Source organism: Leptopilina heterotoma, unplaced genomic scaffold (assembly GCF_015476425.1).
Source record: "Leptopilina heterotoma isolate Lh14 unplaced genomic scaffold, ASM1547642v1 Lhet_180, whole genome shotgun sequence".
NCBI lineage: Eukaryota > Metazoa > Arthropoda > Insecta > Hymenoptera > Figitidae > Leptopilina > Leptopilina heterotoma.
Genome location: NW_025110897.1, coordinates 2,223,123 through 2,248,943, shown reverse-complemented (window position 1 = coordinate 2,248,943; position 25,821 = coordinate 2,223,123). Strand labels below are relative to the sequence as shown.

The 25,821-nt window shown below is 26.2% G+C and overlaps 1 protein-coding gene across 2 annotated transcripts in view; it reads left to right on the top strand.

Moving 5' to 3' along the window:
- Nucleotides 1-9,464, top strand: part of LOC122500046 (zinc finger protein chinmo) — a 37,243-nt gene extending 27,779 nt beyond the window's left edge. For both annotated transcript variants that reach the window (XM_043608746.1, XM_043608748.1), the window contains exons 4-7: nt 551-801; nt 1,368-1,615; nt 4,823-5,101; nt 7,579-9,464. In XM_043608746.1, coding sequence (XP_043464681.1) covers nt 551-801; nt 1,368-1,615; nt 4,823-5,101; nt 7,579-7,811 — 1,011 coding nt within the window. In that variant the 3' untranslated portion in view covers nt 7,812-9,464. The remainder of the gene's footprint in view (nt 1-550; nt 802-1,367; nt 1,616-4,822; nt 5,102-7,578) is intronic.
- Nucleotides 9,465-25,821: the final 16,357 nt, after the last annotated feature.

The following is a 25,821-nucleotide window of genomic DNA, read 5'->3' as shown; positions in this document are numbered from 1 at the left end:
TTATGTGTATGACGCACTCCGAAGAAAGGTACACTTACGAAGCAAATAATTCCAAGGTTATGTTTGTGCTATTCTTTCCTTAATTAAAAGTTTCTATTTTATTGCGTAAAACTAAAATCAGTTTTCATTAATTATTTTAAATGTAATAATTATATAATAATAATAATAATAATAATAATAATAATAATAATATATAATAATTAATATTATGTGCCTTTCTTCGGAGCGCGTCACGTATACTTTAAAATCAATTAGTTCAAGTTTTTCAATAATATGTACAAATGTTTTAAATGCTCTGTAAGAGAAAAATTATAATTTTGAATATACCTGTAGAAATAGAAAAAATAGAAAAGGTCATTTGAGTCCACAGAATTAGATTTTGAGTATATTTTTCAAGAAAATTTCATAAAAATAAGGAAAGTTTGATATATGCCAGAAAACAAAAATTGCTCTAACTTTCGTTAGGAAGAATTAATTTCGGTTCTTCTTCTCTACACTGCAGAAAGATGAGAATTTTTCTAAAAAAAGTAATGGGATTTTTTGTTTTCAGGTAAAGGGACTCTCGATTGAGCATGAGAAACTAGCTGTGGCCCAGAGGCACGTCGCAGACAACAATAATTCCTCAGTGACACACACTGACGCTAAAATGACACAAGTAGTTGAAACGCCTGAATCAGGACTTTCCCGAAGAATTAAGAGAACACTTACACCCACACCATCACCTACTTTAAATAGTTATTCTTTGTCAAATTCTTACTCTCCAGCCAATTATTACGAGGGCTCTCAAAAAAGGTTAACAAGGTAAGGTCCAATTTTAAAACCTGAATCCAGTCTTCTAAATGTACTTAACATTTTTTCAATTGTCTTCAACATTTACCCTATTTTTTTCATCATCCACTCCTGTCTTATCTGTATCCCGGAATTATCGCACTTTTTAAAAGTAAAAATTTCAGGCTTCATACTCGATAATTAATAACAGCAAAAAATAACTCTGAGAATGAAGAAAATAGTAGAAAAGTATCAATCCAAAAATTAATTTGGGAAAATTAAAAAAAAATAAATATTGAAAATAACTGAATTTCAAAAATTTTTTGAATCGTTTGAAAGAATTTTATTAAAATTTTTTTAGCGAATTTAAAGTAGTGCAAAATTTAAAAAATAGAAAATAGTTTCAGCAGGTTTTAGTAGATGAGTATGAAGCCTGCAAATTGAAATAAAAAAAAGTTTCAAAACGTTGCATGGTAACAATTTTGATACGTTTTTGTCTGAGATTGCAACTTTTTAAAATTGAAAGTAAATTATTGTTCGTTAATGATATGGCAATGCTTGCCTTTTTCTCCTGTGCAAATAAATGTTACTGTTTTCAGGTCTCCTAACGAAATTGATAGCTTGGGCAGAGCTAGCGTTCTACGAGATGGAGCTGCGTTCCGTCCCGCATCTGCACCGCACACTCTTTTACTAGAAAATCAGCAATATCATTCATTTTCACACTCTTCAGATACTCTCGTACACCCACACACTGCACCTCACACTCCAACGGAATCAGAGAGAGAACTAGAGAGAAATCGATCTGAGAAGCAAGGAAACGAGGAGCACCGGGAAAATGTTGCTGAAGGTAACACAAGTTAACACCAAGTTACTATTAAGTTATTGTTATTGCTCTCTGATTGTGAGAATTTATTGTAATCGTCAACCGTTTGAGAAACATTCATCACAACTTCAAGGACTCGATAAGAGTCTGATAATTAAGAAATTCCTTCTAAACCTATTTTTCTGTACAGAATTTGAACAGGGTTGCCAAGAAAATTTAACTTTGCTTTTTTTTTAAAATAGGTACTGATTATTTTGTGAGAAAAAATAGAAATATTTATTTTAAGACTTATTACCATTATATTTAATTAAAAAAGATTGAATGATCTTTTATAAAATCTTTTTTTTTGTCTGGGAATTTTATCAAAAGTACTATAAAAATATTCAATTTCTAGAATTTATAAGAAAATTATGAATTTTGTTGTCCATTCGAAACAGACTTAAAAAAAGAAAATATTAAATTTAATTTTAAATTCTTTCTATTTCTAACAATAATTAAACAAATTATAATTTTAATTAAATTCGTCGAAAAAATTTCACATCCTATAAAATAGTGAAAAATAAATCAATTTAAAATTTTTTTTATTTTTTTGCAATAATATTATAACAAAACAAATTTGAATTAGTAAAAATTTCAACTAATTAGAACTTTTTCTATATTTTAGAATGATAAATTAATACAGGGTTGCCACGCTTTTGCTCATTTCAAATTCCCTGACTTTTTCAAGTTTTCCAGGTTTTTAAAACTACATTTGTTGCCAAGAAAAATTTAATTTTGTTTTTCCCTGACATTCCCTTGAATTTCAGACAAAATTCTTACTTTTCCTTCACTCTGAAGAATATTCTGATTCAGTTTCAAAATTATTACTCAGAATTCACTTTTCTTCTTCTTTTTTTAAATAAATATAATATTTAATCATTATTATTTTTACATAGGAATTAAGATTTTCAAAAATTTCAAATTCAAACCTTTTTAAAATTAAATAATTTTAAAACAAATTGTTATAAAACATGAACATTCGACTCGGAGCAATCAATATCTTCATGTTTTATAATAATTAATTAATTATTAAAGATGACCGACTGATAAAATAATCATTTTATATTATAAGAATATTCTTACTGTAACTTCATAAAAATTATTTTTATCATTTCAATTTAATTATTTTCTAAAATTTTTAACTAAAATTCTTCTTTAAATTAATTATTTTTAATAATTTTTGAAAAATTTCTTTGAAAATTTGGAAATTCTTTAATCAAATATATATTAGAAAATAAAAACTTTAAATAATTTCAAAAAAGTTCCATTAAACTTTTTTAAAAAAATTAAATCTACACAATTTTCAGTTTAAAGTATTAAAAATTCAAACTTTGAAAAACTATGATTTGAAACCTTTTCAAAATTCAATTATTTCTGAAAATTCACGCTTTAATACTTTCTCTTTTAATTAGAATTAATAAAATTGTTTACTAATTGGAATTAGTGACTGAACTTTTGCTTTTGAATTAGTAAATTTTACTATTAAATTAGTAAAAACGAATATTTATTAGTAAAATCTGCTAATTGAAAAGCAAAATTCAGTCACTAATTCAAATTACAAACCATTTTTACTAATTCAAATTTAGAGAGTTTAATATTCAATTATTATCTAAAATTTTAACTGAAATTCATATTTAAATCAATTTTTATTAGAAAATTCTACGAGAATTCCATTATTTAAATACAAAAAAAATTTATTGAATAATTGAATGTTTCTTAAAATAATTGAACTCTCATAAAGAATTTTATCAACAAATTTTTTAATTAAAATTCGAATTTTAATAAAAATTTTTAGAATAATTTTATTTTTCGAGAAATTAGATTCAAATTGTATTAAAAATAATTGAATCTCTGTAAAAAATTTGATTGAATTGAAAAAAGTTTTTGAAAATAATTGAAATTTTGACAGAAATATTATTAAATTTTTTGAAAATAATTGAAATTTTAACAGAAATCATATTAAACTTTTAGAAAATAATTGAATTTTGAAGAAGAATTTTATTATTTATAAAGATAATTGAAATCCTGACGAGAATTTTTTTTAAACTTTTGACCATAATTGAATTTCTGCGAAGAATTTTATTACTTTTGAAAATAATTGAATAATCTTGAGCCGAATTTTAATAATATATTTCTCTTTAAATAATTGAATTCTTTTGTGAAATTTTATTGAAATAGTAGATATTTAAAATAATTGAATTTTGATATATTATTGAAATTAATTTAATTTCTACGAAGAATTTTATTAAAATAATTTTGAAAAAAATTGAATTGTCAAAAAGAATTTCATTAAAATTTTTGAAAATAATTTAATTCTTTTAAGAAATTTAATTAAAAATGTATTGGCAATAATACTTAAATTCTAATAAATAAATTATAGAAAGGCTTTTTAAAATGATTGAATTTCATTAATGAATTTTAATGAAATTTTCAAGAATAATTACATTTTTCGAGAAATTCCATTAAAATTGTATTAAAAATAATTGAAATTCTGCGATGAGTTTTATTATTTATGAAAATAATTGAAAACCTATAAAGAATTGTATTATTCATGAAAATAATTGAATCCTTGTAAAAATTTTATCATTTATGAAAATAATTGAATTATTGGGAAGAAATTTATAAAAAATTTGTAAATAATAGAATTGCTGTGAAATTTCTAATTAAAAAATGAAATTTTCTAAAATTTCAAATTAAAATCTTTTGAAGTTCATCTATCTATTTATGAAGATTGTAAACGCAACTCTTTTAAAATTCAATTAATTTTGAAATATTTAAGTAAAATTAGATTTCAAGAACAAACACAATAACTTTAGAAAAGAATAATTTTCCAGGATTCCGATAAAAATTCCCTGACTTTTCCAGGTTTTTTCAAGGTTTATAAAATTCTCTGACATTTCCAGGTTTTCAGGTTGCGTGGCAACCCTGTAATATTACTAATATTAATATAGATTGAATTTTAAAAAGTTTGATATTGAAGTTTTAGAAAAGTTGAATTGTAAAAGATTTGATGGACAATAATGAAATATTTATTTAAAAAAATCTATTTTAGTTCCAAATGATTTTACAATTAAAGATATTAAAAAAATGTATTATAAACATAGTTTGGAGTTTGAATTATTTTGAGAGTAAACTAAATTCAAGAAGAATATTGTATAAAAGTTGCAGCAACGTAATTGAATGTAATTTCAGACCTTCGAGTGAAGCAAGAGCCGATGTCAATAATTGACAGAGAGAAGGACGACAAAATAATCGACAGACTAACTAATGAAGTGTACTCTGGGAGAGGATTTGAAATCGGAAGCTACAACACTACAGCGGATCACTTACAGCACGGAGTGCAACTTGGCCCCAGCATGGCCAGTCTTCCTCCCGTTCATCCACCGACACCCGACCTCAGTCCTGTACCACCGACACCTGCCATGTGGAACTCAAAAATAAACAAAGTTGGCACAGTTTCTACACCTGATGGTGAGTACCGTTCATCAACTTGCTTCATTTCTTTTCAGTTTTCAGACTGGCACACAAGTTTTCATCTCTTCTACTCATTTTATTCATCTTTTCATCAGTGATTAATTATTAATTATTATTTTATAATTTTTAGTGGTTACTGTTTAATATAGATAAACAAAGAAAGATTTATCAGATTCGTTGTTACTTCCTTGATTAAAGGAAAAGTGTTGCAAGACACCTGTGTCTTTAAGTAGGGTACCTGTAAGGAATCCTGAAAGGAATTTACGACAGGAAGTAAGAGTAAAATTTCATAGTGAACAAGAAATAACACTTGAGTTACATATTAGATGTTAAACAAACAGAGACATCAAGACAATAAATTATTAATTCTAATCTTCGGAGCACACACTGTCAATTTGACCGAGAAATAAATTGATAAATTTTAAAGTAGGTTGTCTTTTAGGCTTTGATAGGTATTTAGCTTTTTTTTAGCTATTTATAGGTATTTAAGTATATTTAAGGTTTCTGGATACGGCGATTACGAATATGAAATCAGTTTTTCAAAATTCACAATGGCGTATCCAATATGGCGGGAGAATTTTTATAAATTGATCGGATTCACCTGAAATTTGATACACTGGGGTTTTTGGTGTCGCTGATTGCGAATGATATCAGTATTTTCAGTATCTTGAAATTCAAAACGGCAGATACAAAATTGTCAATTTTTAAAAAAAAATTCGGCTTTTTTATGAAACTATTTATGTAGGATCGAAAAACATTTTATTTATTACTATTTTCAAAAGTAATAAAATTCTTCGCAAAAATTCAATTATCTTTAAAAACAATTAAATTCTTCACCGAAATTCAATTATTTTCATTAATAATAAAATTTTTACGGATTTTATTATTTATTTTATTTATTATAATTTTACGATTCAATTATTTTCGTAAATAATAAAATTCTTTTTTAGGAATTTAATTATTTTCATAGATAATAAAACTCATTGCAGAATTTCAATTATTTTTAATATCTAGTTTTAATTAATTTCCTCGAAAAATTTAATTATTCTTAAAAATTTTATTGAAAATCGTCTAAAGAATTTAATTACTTAAATTAAAATTTATTGATAACATTCTTTATGGGAATTTAATTTTTTAAAAATGAATTTCAGTTAAAATTTTAGATTATAATTGAATATTAAAAGCATTAGAGCGTGAATTTTTAGAAATAAATGTATTTTGAAAAGGTTACAAATTAAAATCTTTGAAAATCTGGATGTTTCATATTTTTAACTAATAATTCTATGGAATTAATTTTTTTGAAATAGTTTAATTGAATTTTTTTTAATATTATTTCAAGTTTCTATTCTCTAATAGGTATATATTTAATTAAAGAATTTACGAATAATTGAAATTTTGCAAAATTGAATTGTAAACAAATGAATTTGAAAATTTTCAAGGAACTTTTTAAAAAATTATTAACAATAATTGATTTAAAGAAGAATTTTAGTTAAATATTCTTGAAAATAATAATTGAATTGTCTGTTAACAGACGGGTTTTTGGGGTCGCTGAATCCGAATTTGATGACAAATCGCCGAATTGGAATCTGATGTCCAAATTAAAATTCAGAATAATAGAGGATTTAATATGGCGATCAAAAATTTAAGTTTACCAGATTATTTGCTTGAAAATTATTATTTGGGCAAATTATTATTTAATGGCAAATTTTAAAAGTTCAAAATGGTGGTAGTACTTGTCAAATGAAATTTATTACATAAAACATTACTTCTGCTTCGTAAAGAGTAAATTTTACTGTGAATACTAATTTTCAGTATACGTTTGAAATTTGTTTGATATTTTTTTTTCGTAAAAATTGTAATATAATAATTACATATTATCAAATGACAGCAGTGTAGTCCTAATAATCAGGGGAATAGAAAACTTTGCAACTAGCCAGAGTAATTTTTCTCTCGTTTACTAGCAGTGTGACGTTACTATCTACTTAGTGAGATTAATTTATCATTTGTTTATGACAAGCATTAGATACTTCCGTGCGTGCGGAGGAAAAACTTGCATAAAAATATTGCGTCGGATCTAATACCGCACATCTGTAAATTCCTTAAAGGCCACTTTTTGTCCAATTTGTCATGTGATATCACCCTTAAGGCATTTGCAAATACGCGATATTGCAGTAGCTCCGACGATTGGTACTTCTTCTAGCATGTTGCACAAAAATGAACATAAAGATGCAAGTTCTTCTTCAGTACGACAAACTACATTTCACATAGTTTTCTTCATTGCTTATTATATTATTAAAATATTTCAGCTTCACGCATGACTTGTAGAAAAATAAGTGAAAAATAAGTGAAAAATAAGTGTTTCTCGCACTTGTATCAAGAAGAAGTACTTTTTGACAATGCATTGATTGAATGTAAGCTGACGTGCCTATTTGCTTTGCCACTGTCAAGTAATCGAAATGTGTTGTTTGTTATAGGCAAGAAACTAAAGTGCCCCTTTTGTGAGAGACTTTACGGCTATGAGACGAATTTGCGAGCCCACATAAGACAGCGCCATCAGGGTATTAGGGTTCCGTGTCCCTTTTGCACCAGGACCTTCACCAGGAACAATACGGTGCGACGACACATTGCTCGGGAGCACAAGACAGAGTTGAGTTTAAAGTCCTTCCAACAGGCGAACCACTCGGTATCCGATACTGTATCTCAATAGTATCCATTCAAACTGAAAGCGTAATTATTCGAACTGCAAATCATGATGAAAAACGATTACTATAGGGACCTGCGAGTGTCGAATTAGTCACCCCTCTTAAAACTAAATATATGGCATCCAAAACTGTTCTTACTTTCGTTAAAACCACAGATTTTTATGAGAACACGAAAACTGAATGAGGCATTGAAAATGTCGCAGCTCATGAGTAAAATGTAACAATGAGAAAGCATCAAACACAAAACTAGTCAATGAAAGTGCAACAGTGAAATATAATTATTACTACGTGTGCTAAACAAATAAATGGAAATAAGCAGATGCATATTTTATAGTCTTAAACAATGAATGAAAGAGAAAAAGTATGCGTGCTGCCAGATCTACAAGTTCACAGACAAAACTGCAAATTATCTCAGGTTATATTATAGATATTATAGGGCAAATTTTGTAAACTGGAACTGCAACTGCAACTGATGAAAGACCGTGTTACCATTGATATAAGTGAAATTTTTATAAAAAGCAAATCTATATAGCAAACAGATGATTGAGCACTCGATTGCAAACACGAGCCGTTTGTATTGTGGTGCCAATCAGCCAATACTCTCAATACTGCTGTTCAAGTCTGAACCAAGAACCAAGAACCAAGAATCAAGAATCAAGCTAGTACTTGAAACTGAAATATAATTTTAAGTTATAACACGCACAGTGCCAAAAAATAACATGTCTTTATATCAAAGTGATTTTATACTTATACCAGTAGTGATTTTTTTAAAACTGTTTCTATTTCTATGCGATAGTAAATATTAAGGATGGCCAGACACCGATGATTATTATATTTATGCCAGGCTTAAAGGTTTTTAAAGAACGTGTACGTGCAACACTGCAACACTGCAACACTGCAACACTGCTTCCAACCACTTTCCGGGGCCTTCAGAGTCATGATACATAGTCATTTCCATTTTATTTATATCAACTTGTTGAAACATTTAGACACTCTAGTTCCTACACGTTCTTTAAAATGTTGTTGCCTAGATGAGATATTACCAGGGTTGCGTTTGAATTTTTTACGCCTATTACGCTCACATGCATTTAATCTAATGAGGCTTCGAATTACTTTGGTAATTGCAAAACTTGAATTACATTTCCAATTGTAATATTCGTAAAAAAATGCCAACCCTGAACATCAATATCATTTTGTTACCTGTTTACATTATTTAGTACAATGGACTTTTGTCCATAGCAATAGGTTCGCGAACATGAAGAAGACGTCACAAATAGGAAGTAGTTTATGGTTAACTTGATGGCCATAATTCTATGATAAACAGTGATCAATAACTTTAATAAAATGCTGCTAGTCAAGACACCTCCGATATTCTATTGTTGCAGTATTTACAAGTTTTACAAGTTTTTCTCATTTTTTGTTACAGACGTTTAAAGAATTATTACACAACGATATACCTATAGTTAGTTTGTTAAAGGCAATAGAGCCGTCACAGGATTATTTAGTATTTAAAAATGTTTTTGTTTTATTAACTTAAAGTGTTTAATTGAAGAACCAGTAAAAATATTTATTTTTAAATTTTCTACAGAGTCCTGGACATGACTCTAAAATGTATGTTCATTTGTTAGATCTTTTCTTTGATTCTCTTTAAAGTTTGTTTCTTTGTTTTTTTTATATATATGAATAAACTTTTTCCACTATTATTAATTCAAAATTAAATTTCATTTTTTAATTTTTTTAAAAATCTATTTTGTTTCATTACTCAATGAATTTTTCTACTCAAAGTTTACAAAGTTCACAAAGCTCCGAGAGTTGATAACAATAATGCTCGATCGTTTATATTTAAAATAGGTAAATAACGAAAAGACCTAGGGGGTTAAGTATGCAAAAATTGTCCCCGCATGTATTGATCTCATATTGATGCCATATACAGCTACCAATGACAGTATAAAATCCTGAAAATTTCAACCCCCCATCAGGAGGAAAACTGTAGTTTTTTCAAAAAACGACTTTTGAAAAAAAAACTTAAAAACTCATTTTTTTCGGAAACTATTTAACCGATTTAAATTAAATTTCAATATGTTATAGACATACATAAAGCAGTTAAAAAAAAAGTTTCAAAATATTTTTCAAAAAGAAATTTCATAAAATTAATTTTAAAATTTTCAAAAAAAAATTTTTTTTACTTTTTTTTAAGAGTTACACCTTGAATTTTTGTACATAAAAATTCCTCAGAGTTTCCTCCTCAATGAATTTTTTTTCCAGATTTTTGAAAAATATAGTTTTTTTAAAAAACGACTTTTTTTGAAAAAAAAACTCTCAGAAAACTCATTTTTTTTTCGGCAACTATTTAACCAATTTAAATAAAATTTTAATATGTTATAAACATAAATAAGACAGTTTAAAAAAATAATTCAAAATTCGTTTACAAAATTTTTTTTTTAATTACCTTGATTCCGAAAAAAATGAGCTTTTTCCAAAAAAATCGTTTTTTGAAGGAACTTCATATTTCAAAAATACGGAAAAAATATATATTAAAGAGGAAACTCTAAGGAATTTTTAAAAACAAAAATTGGATATGTAACTTTAAACAAAAGTGAAAAAAAATTTTCTTTAATTTTAAAATTAATTTTTTCGAATTTTTTTTTTTAAACTTTGAAACATTTCTTTAAATGTTTTATGTATGTCTATAACATATTTAAATTTCATTTAAATCGGTTAAGTAGTTTCCGAAAAACTGAGTTTTTAAGTTTTTTTTTCCAAAAAAATCGTTTTTTGAAGGAACTTCATATTTCAAAAATCCGGAAAAAATATATATTAAAGCGGACATTCTAAGGTATTTTTTAAAAGAAAAATAGGAAGGAAGGTAGATGGGGGGTTGAAATTTTCATTATTTTATATTGTTATTGGTAGCAGTATATGGCATCAATATGAGATTAATACATGCGGGGTCAATTTTTGCATACTTAACACCCTATACCTTTTTTCCGAAAGCAACACTTGTCCATTTTTAAGTTATAAATAATGATAAGTACATACATATATATTCATATTGTAAGAGTTATATGATAAAACGTAATTGTAATTGACGCGTTATGCGCGAATCTGCCAAAAGTATAAATATACTACCTCAATCATTTTCTATAACGTTTACCATACAGGGAACATAAAATAGTCTGTTTTATTATCATAGGAATCTAAAGTCGCATTTAATAGTAATAACAGTTCAAGCATACTATTTCTCCCATTTTGAGCAAGAAATAATCTCTTTCACCCTCCGAGCTGAGAACTTGGACAACTCATAGGTACTAAGTTTACGCAAAGATTTATCAACACAACACTGTAAACGCGAATGAATATTAATGGCGATGAAGTAAAGAAGCGAGTCGACAATTTTATCCGCAAGTTATTAATAAAACTTTATTGAACATGTAAACAAAAAAAAAAACAAAAAAATTTATCAAACATACTATTAATCGTTTTCATCGAAATACGTACGAGAGATACTTATCGCCTCCAACAGTGGCGAAAGTTTTAAGCTTCGTTGAAAGCTTGACATGGAAAATTTTATTGCGATGATTAGAAAAAGTACCTACTGTTTAATGCAAATAATATGAAACATGTCAATAATAAAATTATTACGGCGTGGGATAAAATTCAGAATGTTCGCCTCGCGCGAGAAGAAATAAGGAGGAAAAGAAAGAAAAGAAAGAAAAAGAAAGAAAAAGAAAGAAAAATAAAAATTACATATACATATATATATTTCACTGATCGGTATTAATGTATCGGTGTGACGCATCGAGAATACACTCACCGAGTGTATAGACATTATACGTGTGTTCGTATACGCATCGTGGTATATGAATTGAAAACACATTACTGTAAATAGATAGTTATTTTGATTGTACGAAAATATTGTAATTAATATATGTATTTGCCCATGTCTCTGCAGAGCGGAGATGTATCATTTCAATTTAAGTGATGAAGCTTAGCTTCTTTAATTTAAACCTTTTTTATTTTAATTTTTAATATAACTACTGCATATATTTACACAAAATGCATTACAATAAAGAAGCAAGTCAGTCATTCATGCGATACTTATAAATAATTAAGTAAGTGCATGTAAAAATTACGGTTGCACTTAAAAAAAAGTAGGGTACAAATTTTGTATATTTTCTTCATCATTCATTTTATATGCATTTTATGCACTTTATGCGAGTAAAGAAATTTTTGTTTTGTTACTTTCGTTCCAATTATGCAATTTTTTGGCTTTCAACTTTCCCGAAAGTTGAAAGACCACTGTTTGTGACATCACTTTATCGAAAAAGAGAAAGGAAATGTTGACACGCTCAATAATAATATTACGATTATCCAATATTATTAATAAAAATTACTTTTTTTTAAAGTGTTTGTTTATCTAAACAGTGGAATTAGTCTTTATGTTTGTACTGTTGAGAATACATTCTTGTACATTATTCATGTTTCAGGTGTAATCAATTTGAATTGTTTTAATACAACCGGTGATTTAATCTACTATGTATAAAAAATTAAAAATGTTGACATTTCTGTGATGCAAACTGTGACAGCAGTCTAATTTAGGTTGATCATACCTGAAAGAGCAGTTGGATATTTTTGACGGATTTATATTTTAGACATATTATTATTATTATTATTATTATTATTATTATTATTATTATTATTATTAATATTATTAATATTATTATTCCTATTCAATGTATTTCATTGATATTATTTTGATAAAAAAGAGAAGTCGGAATTTTTATTAAATAGTTAATATTGCAAAGCAAAAATAGAATTTAAAAAATTTGTTTGTTTAAAAAAATCTGAAATTGAAAATTCAAGCGATTTCAATGAGTTTGTTATTAAAAATAAAAGAAAATTAATGTTTACTTTTGACAACTAAATGTCGGCTTTTGTGCTTGAATTATGCCTTTAGTATTTAAAAAAAAAAATTTAAGTTAAAAATCTTGGGGATTCTCACTTTCTCCAAGTCGATTAACCGGAGATTAAATCTCGAGTTATTGAATTAAAATTAATAGTTAAAATATTTATAAAAACACATTAATATTTTAGCTAAAAATCTTGAGTTAGTGAAAAAGTTTAACATTTAATTTTGTTTATTACTGACTTCTCACAAAGCTAGTAATTTATTATCACACGTTAATATCTTGATGTTGATCTGTACTATTTTATTCTTAAAATAATTAGATTTAAACAAACAGTTTTTTCAATGTAAGTTGTAAGATTTAAAAATTTCTCTATTGTTGCAACGCAATCGTGCACATATTTAAAAAAATAGTTTCTGGAAATGCAAAAAAAGGAAGAATATTGTACAATATTTTTATTTTGATTACGAAATAAGTTTAGGTTTATTATATTGTTTACAGTATTAAGCAAACAGACAGCATTTATTCATAGAACCATTTTGCAAAATTTCCGAGAGCAATGTATTGAATATATATGTGGTTTTACACTATAAAACTTTCTATAAGTGTTTCTATAAGTGTGTGTGAGCAGTTTGATGAAATTTTATTTTTTAAAAATTGATCTACTGTGTCATGCATAAACAGTTCTGGCATTAATTAGCTTCTGTTGTAATTGAAATGAAAATCGAACAGGTTGTTTTATCGTAATATTGCCGAAAATGTGACGTATGCACGCAACGAGGGCGCACTTGGAAAGAAAAGAAATATATAAAAGTCTTCTCGACTCCGCTGTGTGCGCCCTTGATGCTCAAATTTATCTATTAGTGTAAGCGCATAGATAATTATATAACTAATCTTCAGAATAGAATAATACACACATACGAAAAACATGCATTTATGGTACATAGGTGTAATAGTTAATAATTCATAAAAAATAAAAATATAAAGAAAAGTGATGTGAAGTCTCGGGCTCATCGGCAATAAGCGGTATGCTAACCGTGATTAATAGTACAAAATAATAAATAATAAAATAACGCTAAGAAACAAAGATTAAAGCACAGTGAAAATGAAAAAGTTTAAAAAAATAAAATACAAATTTCATGCCATAATTTATGTATAGTTATAGAACCGATTTTCTAGATGAAATAGTTGAGTTTAGCCACATCGACATATAGAAGTGAAAACACAATTTATTCTTTCTTTTCTGTAAATTAATTACTTTAGTTTATTAAAGCGCAATGAGGCAAAGGGTAAACCTGGCAGTTTACAATTATTTTCTAGTAAATAATTATATATATTTTTTTTATACAAATTACTATCTATAATTAATATTAATGATTTCCAAACACTCATTCCTACGCAAAGAAAAAGAATGCAAAGAAAAGAGTATTTTTATTTTCTGCAATGAACCGAGATTTCTGTAATTATGGCAATTCATCAACAATTTCTAAAAATGTAACAATGTAAAGATAACAATTTAACCAAATACTTTTACTTTTCGAGTCTACATAATTGTAAGAGCAAAAATTTACTTAAAACTAATTTTAAGCCCAAGTTATTTTACGACCTTTTTGAGTATATAGTATTTATTTTTCAAATCCTTATATGTATATATAGAGTCCTATTTAATATATAAATATATATTTTTCCCGTCCTTTTCATCTGCAGTGTCTATCACAGGATAGAGTCTATTCTATATGTCGATGATTCGAGAGTAAATAAATAAATAAAAGTGGTCCGGAGTAAATAGACTGATTCTGACCTACAATAATTTTTCCTGAAATGTACAACATTATTTATTTTTATAATTACACCAGACTACAGATTGAAGCCAATAGACGATAAATAATTATGTAAATCAAGCACTCTTCCATAATTACTGTAAGCTTATAAGTTATGAGACTTTATTCGCAAAAGTGAGCCGTGGTTTCATTTTTAGAGAGAGAAAAAAAAAAAGAAAAATGAAGGTAAAAATGAAAATAGGTAAAAGAATAAAAGAAAATGAAGCTTACGGATTCGTGGTGAACATTTATAGTAATTTGAATTTCGTTTCATTCTTTGAAAATGAATGTTTGAAAAAGTTTGAAAAATACTACCTCACACACGATATACAGGGTGCAGCAGAATATAAATAAATATACATATACATAATTATGAGCATCCATATTTTATGAGAACGAAACAATATTTGAAACAATATATGCGGTGGTGTGACTCTCGTATCTGTCGATACACAAATTGTACAAATTAACCAATACTGAGGCAAAGAGAGATAATAAAATATAAGTAATTTATTAGATCTAAAAATGGAGATTTCCACGAATCCTTTTCTCAGGTATCAATGAAAATTAAGTACAAACTACAAAATAAAATAGTTCATAAGTAAACAAAACAATAATAAAGTGATGCAATAGTGAAATAAAAGAAACTGCGTATAGTGTACTCTAAAAGGTCTTTGAATAAATAGAAAAAGTGTTTCAGCTGAAGACGCAAGACACGTGTATACTTGCAATAATTGTTAGTCTAGAAAGAAATAAATTAATGTCTTAAAAATTAAATAAAGTGAATTATAATTGCTTTGTGATTTTCTTATGTTCTGCAAATTCATCAAATTTCTTTTCAAAATTAGCCACTTTTCTCTCACATTTTTTCATTGGTGCAATAGCTAACTTATATAAATAAAATTAAGAAGTAACATAAGTGTCGAATTAGTTGACCATCATTTCAAGCCATTTACAAAAGAAAATGGTTTTCATTCACTTTCATATGGAAGTTATTCTTCGTCGCAACAATAAGGGAAATCAATATGAAAACTGTTTAAATATCCCAACAAACAAGATTTTATTCAATAAGATTGAAACTATTTTCTACATTTTTTTAAAAATCACATTTTCATCCCTTATAAATTAAGAGATGTTCTAAATATTTTTCATTATTCAGAGATCGCAAGTTGAAAACTTTTTCACTCTAATGAAGATGAATTTATAAAATTTCTTTTTCTAACAATATTCAATTTCTACTAATAAATTATGTAATTTAATTAAATGAATTAATTTAAAGTTACAAAAGTAGTTTTTTGTCATTTGCAAGCAACAGTTCATTATCATCATCATATATGATGTCAAAAATGAGCGTCAAATTTTTTTTTTAATTTTCAATTTATAAATTCGCAGTAAAAAAATCATTGGTAAAGTATAAATCTCTAGTAGAAAAATTATTTAAAACACTTATAAAAAAATTATAAGTAAAAGAATAAAAATAATTAAACTTTTAGAAAAATTTTATAATTTTACAGTCTCTAAATATGAATCAGTGAAAATCTGATTCAAATTTAGAGATTAAATTACAAAAAAAGTTTGTAAATCAAAACTTGTTATAAAAAATGTAAAATAAATTTTAGAAATCAGAACTTGTTAGAAAAACATTTTTTAGAAAACTGATTTAATTAGAAATCGCACTTTTTTTTTAGAAAAAAAGGATTAGAAAATATTTTTTAGAAAAAATAAGCCCATACCAAAATCATAAAATTATAATAAATTCATTGTAGAAATTATAAGACAAAATATTTATAAATTCATGTTATAAAACTATCAGTTTTCAGATTTTTCATTTAAAGGTATTTTTCTGTTATAAAACTAAACTCATTTTTTTATTAAAAAAAAAAAAAAACTGGAACGTTATGGTAAATGCCCTAATTTGTGAGCTTGTATTTATTTTTTTTACAGTAAGTTAAATTTAAATTAGAACAAACCAAATCTTTGATGATTATTTATTTCGGGAAAATGAGAACAGGAATATGGCGGTCATATTAAAAATCGTTTTTTTTATTACCAAAACGGGAGGACAGTTTATTTTTGAAGAGTTTAACAGTAAACCAAGAAATTTCATATATAAACTTTTTTTTCATTTTCCCAAAATAATAATCAAAGATAGGTCTTCTTTCTCTGCCTCTGGACTAAAGTCAAAAGTTCAAGTATCAAGTCAGAATTTTATTTTAACATAAATTTGAAAATTATAAATTCATGAAATTAAATTAAAGACGTTCATCTAAAGAAATAGAGACTATGAAAAATAACCTATTAATATTTAAAATAGTAAAATTTTATGATTACTAGTATTTTCTACAAGAACAAATATAAATTCTCGAGAAGAGAATTTAAAACCTACAAAATTGATTAAATACAATTTGCATATGGTCCAAATTTTCGTTAGAATTCTTAAAAATAATTACATTTTAATAAACATAATATGACTTATTTTCTTCGGAAAATGATTATTTTCATACCATATCTTACGGATTTGTAAACAAACATGTCGTTTTGAAAATTTGCTTAATTGTTAACAAAAATTTTTCAATTTTTTTTAAACAAATACACGAATTTTTAAAATAGCGTGCTTGTTTAAAAATTCGTACGATGAAGTTGTAAGAAATCATTTTTTAAAGAAAATATCCGTATTTAAATATTTTTAAAAAAATTCTATAAAAGGCTTATGACAGAAAATTTGGATCCTATGTAAATTGTATAAACAAATAAATTTTGTAGGTTTTAAATTCTTTTCTTGAAAATTTATATAGTATTTTGTTCTTGCGGAAAATTCTAGTAATAATAAAATTTAACTTTTTTAAATGTTAATAGATTTTTTCCAGAGGTCTGAATTCTCATGGATGAATCACCTTGATTAAATATTTTATGAAGTCGAATGTTATTTGAATGTATTCTACCTTAATTATATTGGGCCACCTTTTTCCTCCAATCGGGCCAATCATCAATTTGCAGAAATTGGTGCAATAACTCTACTTTTCAAAAATAATGTATCTCGTTATATTTTTTCGATGAAACTCAATTTGAAATCACTTTTAATTTAAAAAATGATGAATCTTTCTATAAAATAAAATTCTTTTAAAATAAAGACATAAGAACATAAGACAAATATTTTCTGTATTAAGTGTAAAGACATTTTTGTCAACCTACTAATTTGGACATTTACCTTAATGGAGTAACAATATTAAACCTTTTAGTTCAGTCCATGAAATGTTTTTCCCTACCTCTAAATGTTAAAAATCTACTACTATACTACTACTATTTTCAAATAATTTCTCCAATGATTTTAATATGTATTACGAAAATTGATTATGTAATGAAAATAATGAATCCTCAAATCTTCAAATTAAGAAATTACTTTTGACTTCAAACAAAATTTTTCAATTAAAGATCTCGATCAGAGAACTGGTTATAATTTTTTTAAGCTCAAAATCATTGTCCTATGAATAAAAAATTTTAAATCACAATTTTTGGAGGAACATTCTCAAAATCATTATAGATCATTACAGGAAATTGATATTCTAAATTCTCTTTTTATTTAGAGATCGAGAATTTTGAGTCTTAAAAAAATTCGCTTCAACATACTGATTTAACGAAATGTTACTTCTTGACTAATGATATAAAATTAAACCTCAATAATTACATATATGTTTATCATGCTTTTCACCTCACAAGCAAATTATTATTAGTCTTCAATACTATAGTTTTGTGGAAAAATTTTACTTTTGAATTTACAACAACTCTATTTATTTCTACACAGAGCGAAAATTATATTAAATTTTATAAAAGTATTTCACAATTTGGGGAAAAAGTGCAACAAACCGAACTTTGGCAAGAAAATAATACTAAACAGTAAAAGAAATAATATGAAAATAATTATATACTTTACTAAATTTCATATTATTTCTTTTACTGTTTAGTATTATTTTCTTGCCAAAGTTCGGTTTGTTGCACTTTTTCCCCAAATTGTAAAATACTTTTACAAAATTTAATATATATTTTCTCTCCGTGTAGTACTCAAATATCTCTGATGATAGTTACTTTCTTCGCAAGCTTTGAAATTCAGACTACTGCCAGAATTTGTGCCACCACATACATAGCGAGTTTCTAAAAATCATAATTGCGTGACAATAGAGACTGCTCTCTCAAAATCTTATAAAATCTTAAACGTCGTAAGTCAAAGAAAGAAAGAAAGTTTTTGACGTCAGTGAAATAAGTGCTGCATCGGCTGCATCTTTTGATGGAGAATGGAGATGTGGAATGCAACAAGAATCTGTAATCCTCGCGGCGTAAGTGGGCGTACAATTGTCAGCGGTAGTCTAGAATATGATGGCTATGTAGATATCGTATTTATTATTTGTTTATGCGCTGGACGCTTTTTATCATAGAAATACATAATCACACTATAAAATAAAATATATGCTGTCGACGTACTCTGCATTACTATATATATATGGATCAGAGTTACTTATGTACGTGATATTAAGAAATTCATTGTTAGATTCTAAGTCCACCGATGAGTCTCGATTTCATGTCTCTGCAACTGCAAGATTCTGTAATTGCACTTAAAAGTAAGTTGATTCACTACGGTGATTGCGAACTGCAATCAACCCTTCGACTTACATAAATGTATTGCATGACTTATTAAAAGTATTTTATAAAGAAAATATTACCTATCGTTTCAGTGGAAAACTGAATTACTTCTCGAGAAGTTCGAATTCGAAGTAAATTTTAGAGAAACTAATAAGGAAAATTTCCACATTAAACTTTGTATTAGTTAATATTGCAATAATTTTCGATTGAGAAATTCTTTCATTCATGGCATTAGTATATGATGTATAATATTGTATGATATGAATTGGATCTTTGCTCTTTTCTAAAGGCAAAGCATCTCTAACTTGAAACAGATTAAACATTACACAACATAATATTATATGTCATGGTAACTAATTTTGTGAAAACTGTATTAGTTATTAAATTACAACCAAATTAAAAAAATTCTCTTTACTTCATTACATTTTTTTTATTCTGCTACCTATTTCACCTCCGTGAAGGTTCACATCCTAAATTTAGAAATATCCATTTAATTATTGTTTCCTCACGAAATTTTATCATTTTTTGGTATTAAATTCATATTTAAGTTTAATATTTTCTATCCATTGTATAGATTATGAAAAGAAGATATCACATTTGATTTAGTTTTAATATTATGCTTTTAAAAAGGATAAACTTGATTCATTTTTTTATATTCATATATTAGATATGAGTTTCTTTCTAATTTCAGAGGATTTTCCCCATTTATATTTTCTATTTAATATCATTTTATAATCAGTTTGAAACTGCGTTCATAATTTCAAAAAATTATAATACACTGGAATCTAGATCGGTGAGCTCGGGATCGTTGAGACTCTGTTTACATAGTTTGTAGGCGAGGAAAGGTGGAGGGCTAGCGGGGACTTTCAAATGTCGATCAATGTCGTGCCTAATTGTAGAAGAAAAAGGTTCTCAGTGACAGATGCTATTTATTTCATTTGATAACTTCATCATTATTTACTTTTTTTTCTTTTTAATATAAATACATTTTATTTTTGTATAATATTTTATAATATTTTGTTATTTATATTAATTTTCTAACATGGATTATTTTTTAAAAGAAAGGTGCAAACAAAAAATACTTCGTACGGCCCTGTTTGTGTTGCTTCTCAGTCTCAACTAATCCGTTAGATCGGTGAGAAGCCATCCCCGATTAGTCTCACCGATCTAGATTCCAGTGTAAAGAAATTCCTAAAATTAATTTTATAACAATCACAATTTTTTAAATAATTTTTAAAAAATAATAGTCTTTCAATTATTTTCAAATGAAAAATTTCCAAACAATTGTAATTTAGTTAAATCTTATAAAAATACTTGGTTTTTTTGAAAAATATTTTTAAAATAATAATCAAATGTTTGAAGAATTTTAATTATAAATATAAACATGATTTCTCTAAAGTTTTAATAAGTCTAAAAAAGTAAATTTTTGAATCTTAAAAAATTACAATAAAACAATTCTAAGAATTTATTAAATGTTTAATAATATTGTAATGTAATTTTTCGAAAATAATTGAATTTTTTAAAAGAATTTTTGTTTAAGTTAAAAAAAACTAATTAATTTTTAAAGAAATTTTAATTAAAAATTTTCAACATAATTGCTTTCTCTAAAATGTTAAAAATAATTCTAAAAAATTTAAATGTTATTATTTTTCGTATGTATTTGAATTTTCAAAAAACGTAATTAAAAATATTAAAAATAATATAATTTTTAGAAGCTCAGGCTTCACAGTGCCCCTAAAAAGTATTTTAGGGGAAATAGGGGACTTTCAGTGGACCATAGAAATTAGTTAAATAAAGATAAAAATAGAATTTATTTATACAGGGTTGCCACAAAAATTTAACTTTATTTTTCCCTGACTTTTCCCTCATTTCCAAATGCAACTTGGACTTTTTTCCTGACCCTAAATAATATTCTGATTCACTCTAAAAATTATTAAATACTCAAAAAAATGTTTTATTAAATTTATTTACAAATTTCTTCAAAAGTAAAATTATTCGAAAACATCAATAGTTTTATTTTAAAAAAAAATATTTAATCAATTTTTTTTTCATTAGAATTAAGATGCTCAAAAATTTCAAATTCAAACCTTTTCAAATTGAACAACTCTTAAGAATATTAGGTATTATAAAACATAAAGAAATGGATCACTCCGACTCGAAGACTCGGAGTGATCCATTTCTTTGTTTTTTATAATAAATAAAGATGACCGATTGACAAAATCATTATTTTATTATTATAAGAATATTGTTACTGCAATTTCTTCACAATTATTTGTATCATTTCAATTCAATTAACATTTTCTAGAATTTTTAACTAAAATTCTACTTTAAATCAATAACATCAATTATTATTCAATTCAACTTTTTCAGAAAAATTAATTCTACAGAATTATTAGTTAAAAGTACAAAAAATAATAATTTAATTCTACGAGAAATCAATTATTTAGATACAAAAATAAATAATATCGAATGTTTCTTAAAATTTAATTTTTACGAAGAATTGTATTAACAACTTTTGAAAATATTTCATTTCATTTAAAGGGGTCACCCCGTGTGGCAGACGTTTTTTAACCCTTTAACGCCCAAATGGACAAAATTTTGGCATGAAGTTTGAGGACTTATTTCGGTACTTAAAAATCAATAGAAAAATTCACGAATCATCATTTCTTATGTTTTTATATGCACTCTATCGAATGGCGTTAAAAAAAAGTCAAAAATTTATAAACAAAAAAGTTATTAATGTTTTTTATAAAAAAAGTCCGATTTTTTTCCAATTTTTGTTTAATTTTCAATTTTTTCTACTATGAAATAGCGAAAAAATAATTCCAAATGTTACAAATAACGTGATATAGATATATAACCCAGAAGATAGGACTATAGAGAAAATTAAAAATTAAAATGGCGGCTCAAAAATGGAGTTTGAAGTTCAAATTTTTTTCAAAATTTGATTCGAAAGTACGAAATTGTTAAAAGTGTTTAGATCAGCTTGAAATTTGTTACTTGGGGGTTTTAGGGGTCGCTGATCACGAATCAGAAGTCCAATTTTCAAAATTCAAAATGGCGGATCCAATATGGCGGCTAATTTTTTTTAATAACTAATTAAATTTGCTTGAAACTTGTTACTCGGGGGTTTTTGGGGTCGCTAATTATGAATATGAAATCCAATTTTTAAAATTCAAAATGGCGGATCTAATATGGCTGACAAATTTTTCAAAAATTTATTAGGTTAGCTTGAAATTTGTTTCTCGGGGGTTTTTGGGGTCGCTTATTACGAATGAGTCAAAACGCGTCAACCGTGAATACATTTTTTTTATAGTTTTGGAAAAGTCAAAACATTTATGAAAATCTGTAGTTCACAGCAAACCAAAAAAACACTTTTAACCGTTTTTCAAATTTTTAAATATTTATACCTTTTTTTATAATAAAAAATTTTTGCATTATTTTAGAAAAAAATTAATAACTCATTACTGTTTTGCTAGAAATTAATGGCAATTTTTTTGGTAGTCATTGAATATCCACTCTTTTAAATAAACTTAATGGTGAAAAAAAATTTTGAAAAATTTTTAATTTTTAATAACAATTTTATAAACAATTAGTGTTTTTTATGCTTTCTAGAGCAAGGATTTTAATGAAATTTATATGTAAGATACATTGAACCTACATCTTTATATTCCCGAAAAAAAAAATTTGTATTTCCAATTACAACCGGAGATTTTGAATTTTTTGTTGCGCCGTGCGCCGTCTGCTCGTTTACCGCGACATTTATCACAGCGATGGATGCCACGATGACGGCGCACGGCGCAACAAAAAATTCAAAATCTCCGGTTGTAATTGGAAATACAAATGTTTTTTTCGGGAATATAAAGATGTAGGTTCAATGTATCTTACATATAAATTTCATTAAAATCCTTGCTCTAGAAAGCATAAAAAACACTAATTGTTTATAAAATTGTTATTAAAAATTAAAAATTTTTCAAAATTTTTTTTCACTATTAAGTTTATTCAAAAGAGTGGATATTCAATGACTACCAAAAAAATTGCCATTAATTTCTAGCAAAACAGTAATGAGTTATTAATTTTTTTCTAAAATAATGCAAATATCTCGGAAATATTCACTATTCACGGTTGACGCGTTTTGACTCGAATATAATATCCAATTTTTAAAATTTTAAATGGCGGATCTAATTTGGCCGACAAATTTTCAAAAACTCATTATATTAGCTTAAAATGTGTTACTCGGGGATTTTAGGGGTCGCTGATCACGAATCTGGAGTCCAATTTTCAAAATTTGAAGTGGCGGATCCAATATGGCTGACAATTTTTCTAAAAAATTATTAGATTCGCTTGAAACTTGTTACTCGAGGGTTTTTGGGGTCGCTGATTACGATTATAATGTCCAATTTTTAAAATTAAACATGGCCGCTTCAATATGACAGACAAATTTTCAGTTGAAATTTGATAATCACAATCTTTAGCCATTAAAATATTAAAAATATTTTTAATGTTTTCCAACTTTCACCGCGTAGAGGTAAACGTGAACTGATAAGTCTTTTTTTAAATTATTTTTTTTTCGATTTAATATATTGATAAGTAAATTTAATCGAATTAAAACTATGAAGAATGATTTTTGAAAGGTTTTACAAGAGCTTCAAGCTGGAGATAAAAAAAATTGTTTTTTTCAATTTGACCCTGAAATAAGTAATGATTAAAATAAAACATGCATTTCTATTTTTTTACCTTTAAATTCAAAAATTATAATAACAAATAAAAAGAAGAAAAATACATAAAAAAATAAAACAGTAAAAAAATATATAAAATTTAAAAATAAAAAAAAAGATTTTCCAGTTCACGTTTACCTCCACGTGGTGAAAGTAGGAAAACATTAAAAATATTTTAAGTATTTCAATGGCTAAAGAACGTGATTATCAAATTTCAACTGAAAATTTGTCGGCCATATTGGATCCCCATTTTAAATTTTAAAAATTGGATATTATATTCGTAATAAGCGACCCCAAAAACCCCCGAGTAACAAGTTTCAAGCGAATCTAATAATTTTTTAGAAAAATTGTCAGCCATATTGGATCCGCCATTTTAAATTTTGAAAATTGGACTTCTGATTCGTGATCATCGACCCCTAAAACCCCAGAGTAACAAATTCCAAGCTAATCTAATGAATTTTTGAAAAATTTGTCGGCCATATTAGATCCGCCATTTTGAATTTTAAAAATTGGATTTCATATTCATAATCAGAGACCCCAAAAACCCCCGAGTAACAAGTTTCAAGCAAATTTAATTAGTTTTTAAAAAAACTTAGCCGCCATATTGGATCCGCCATTTTGAATTTTGAAAATTGGACTTCTGATTCGTTATCAGCGACCCCTAAAACCCCCGAGTAACAAATTTCAAGCTGATCTAAACACTTTTAACAATTTCGTACTTTCGAATCAAATTTTGAAAAAAATTTGAACTTCAAACTCCAGTTTTGAGCCGCCATTTTAATTTTTAATTTTCTCTATAGTCCTATCTTCTAGGTTATATATCTATGTCACGTTATTTGTATTATTTGGAATTATTTTTTCGCTATTTCATAGTAGAAAAAATTGAAAATTAAACAAAAATTGGAAAAAAATCGGACTTTTTTTATAAAAAACATTAATAACTTTTTTGTTTATAAATTTTTGACTTTTTTTAACGCCATTCGATAGAGTGCATATGAAAGCATAAGAAATGATGATTCGTGAATTTTTCTATTGATTTTTAAGTACCGAAATAAGTCCTCAAACTTCATGCCAAAATTTTGTCCATTTGGGCGTTAAAGGGTTAAGAGTTTTTTTTTGGATTTTCTTTTTAAGAACCATGAAAACTTAGGACTTTAAAATTTTTAACATATATTCAGTTCCATTTTAACAACAAATTAAAATTTTTGCAAGTAAAAATATTTTACTGATTCCGAATTATAAAACTGGAAAGTGATGATGATCATAAAAACGCCGTCTATCGGCGTCCACGATACTGACTAATTGACTAAACTAAAATCGAAAAATCAAAAGGCATCTTAATCTGTGAGGATGTGGCTATCGCCGGAACTAGGATTATTTGAAAATATTAAAAATTGAATTTTTTACGCGGCTTTGAAATTTTTTTTTCAAAAAAACGTGATTTTTTGGTCTATTTTGTTGTATAAAAAGAAACAAGTTGACCTTTTTCAATTATCCTAGTTCGGGCGATAGCCACAGATGTGCTGAACACGCCCTATAAATTTGTGCGATATTGGTCAAGCCGTTTTCGAGATATCATGGACGCCAGTTTGAAAAACACAGTTTTGAGAAAAACGCCTGTCAAAGTTTAAGTAATACATATTATTCGCTTGGCAACTCCTTGTCTTCTCAGTACTGTAACTTTCTTAGAATGTCAAAAATAAAAAATTCTCTTTACCCACATATTCTACACATATTGTAGAAGTGATTTATGAAAAAAAAATTTTTTCGATTTTTTGAACCCATCACACGGGGTGACCCCCTTAAAGAATTTAATTAAAAGTTTAATGAAATTTATTATATTAAAGAATTTGATAACAATTTTTGAAAAAAATTGAAAACTTTTTGAAGAATTTTATTCAATTTTTTAAAAATAATTGAATTCTTGAAAAGAAT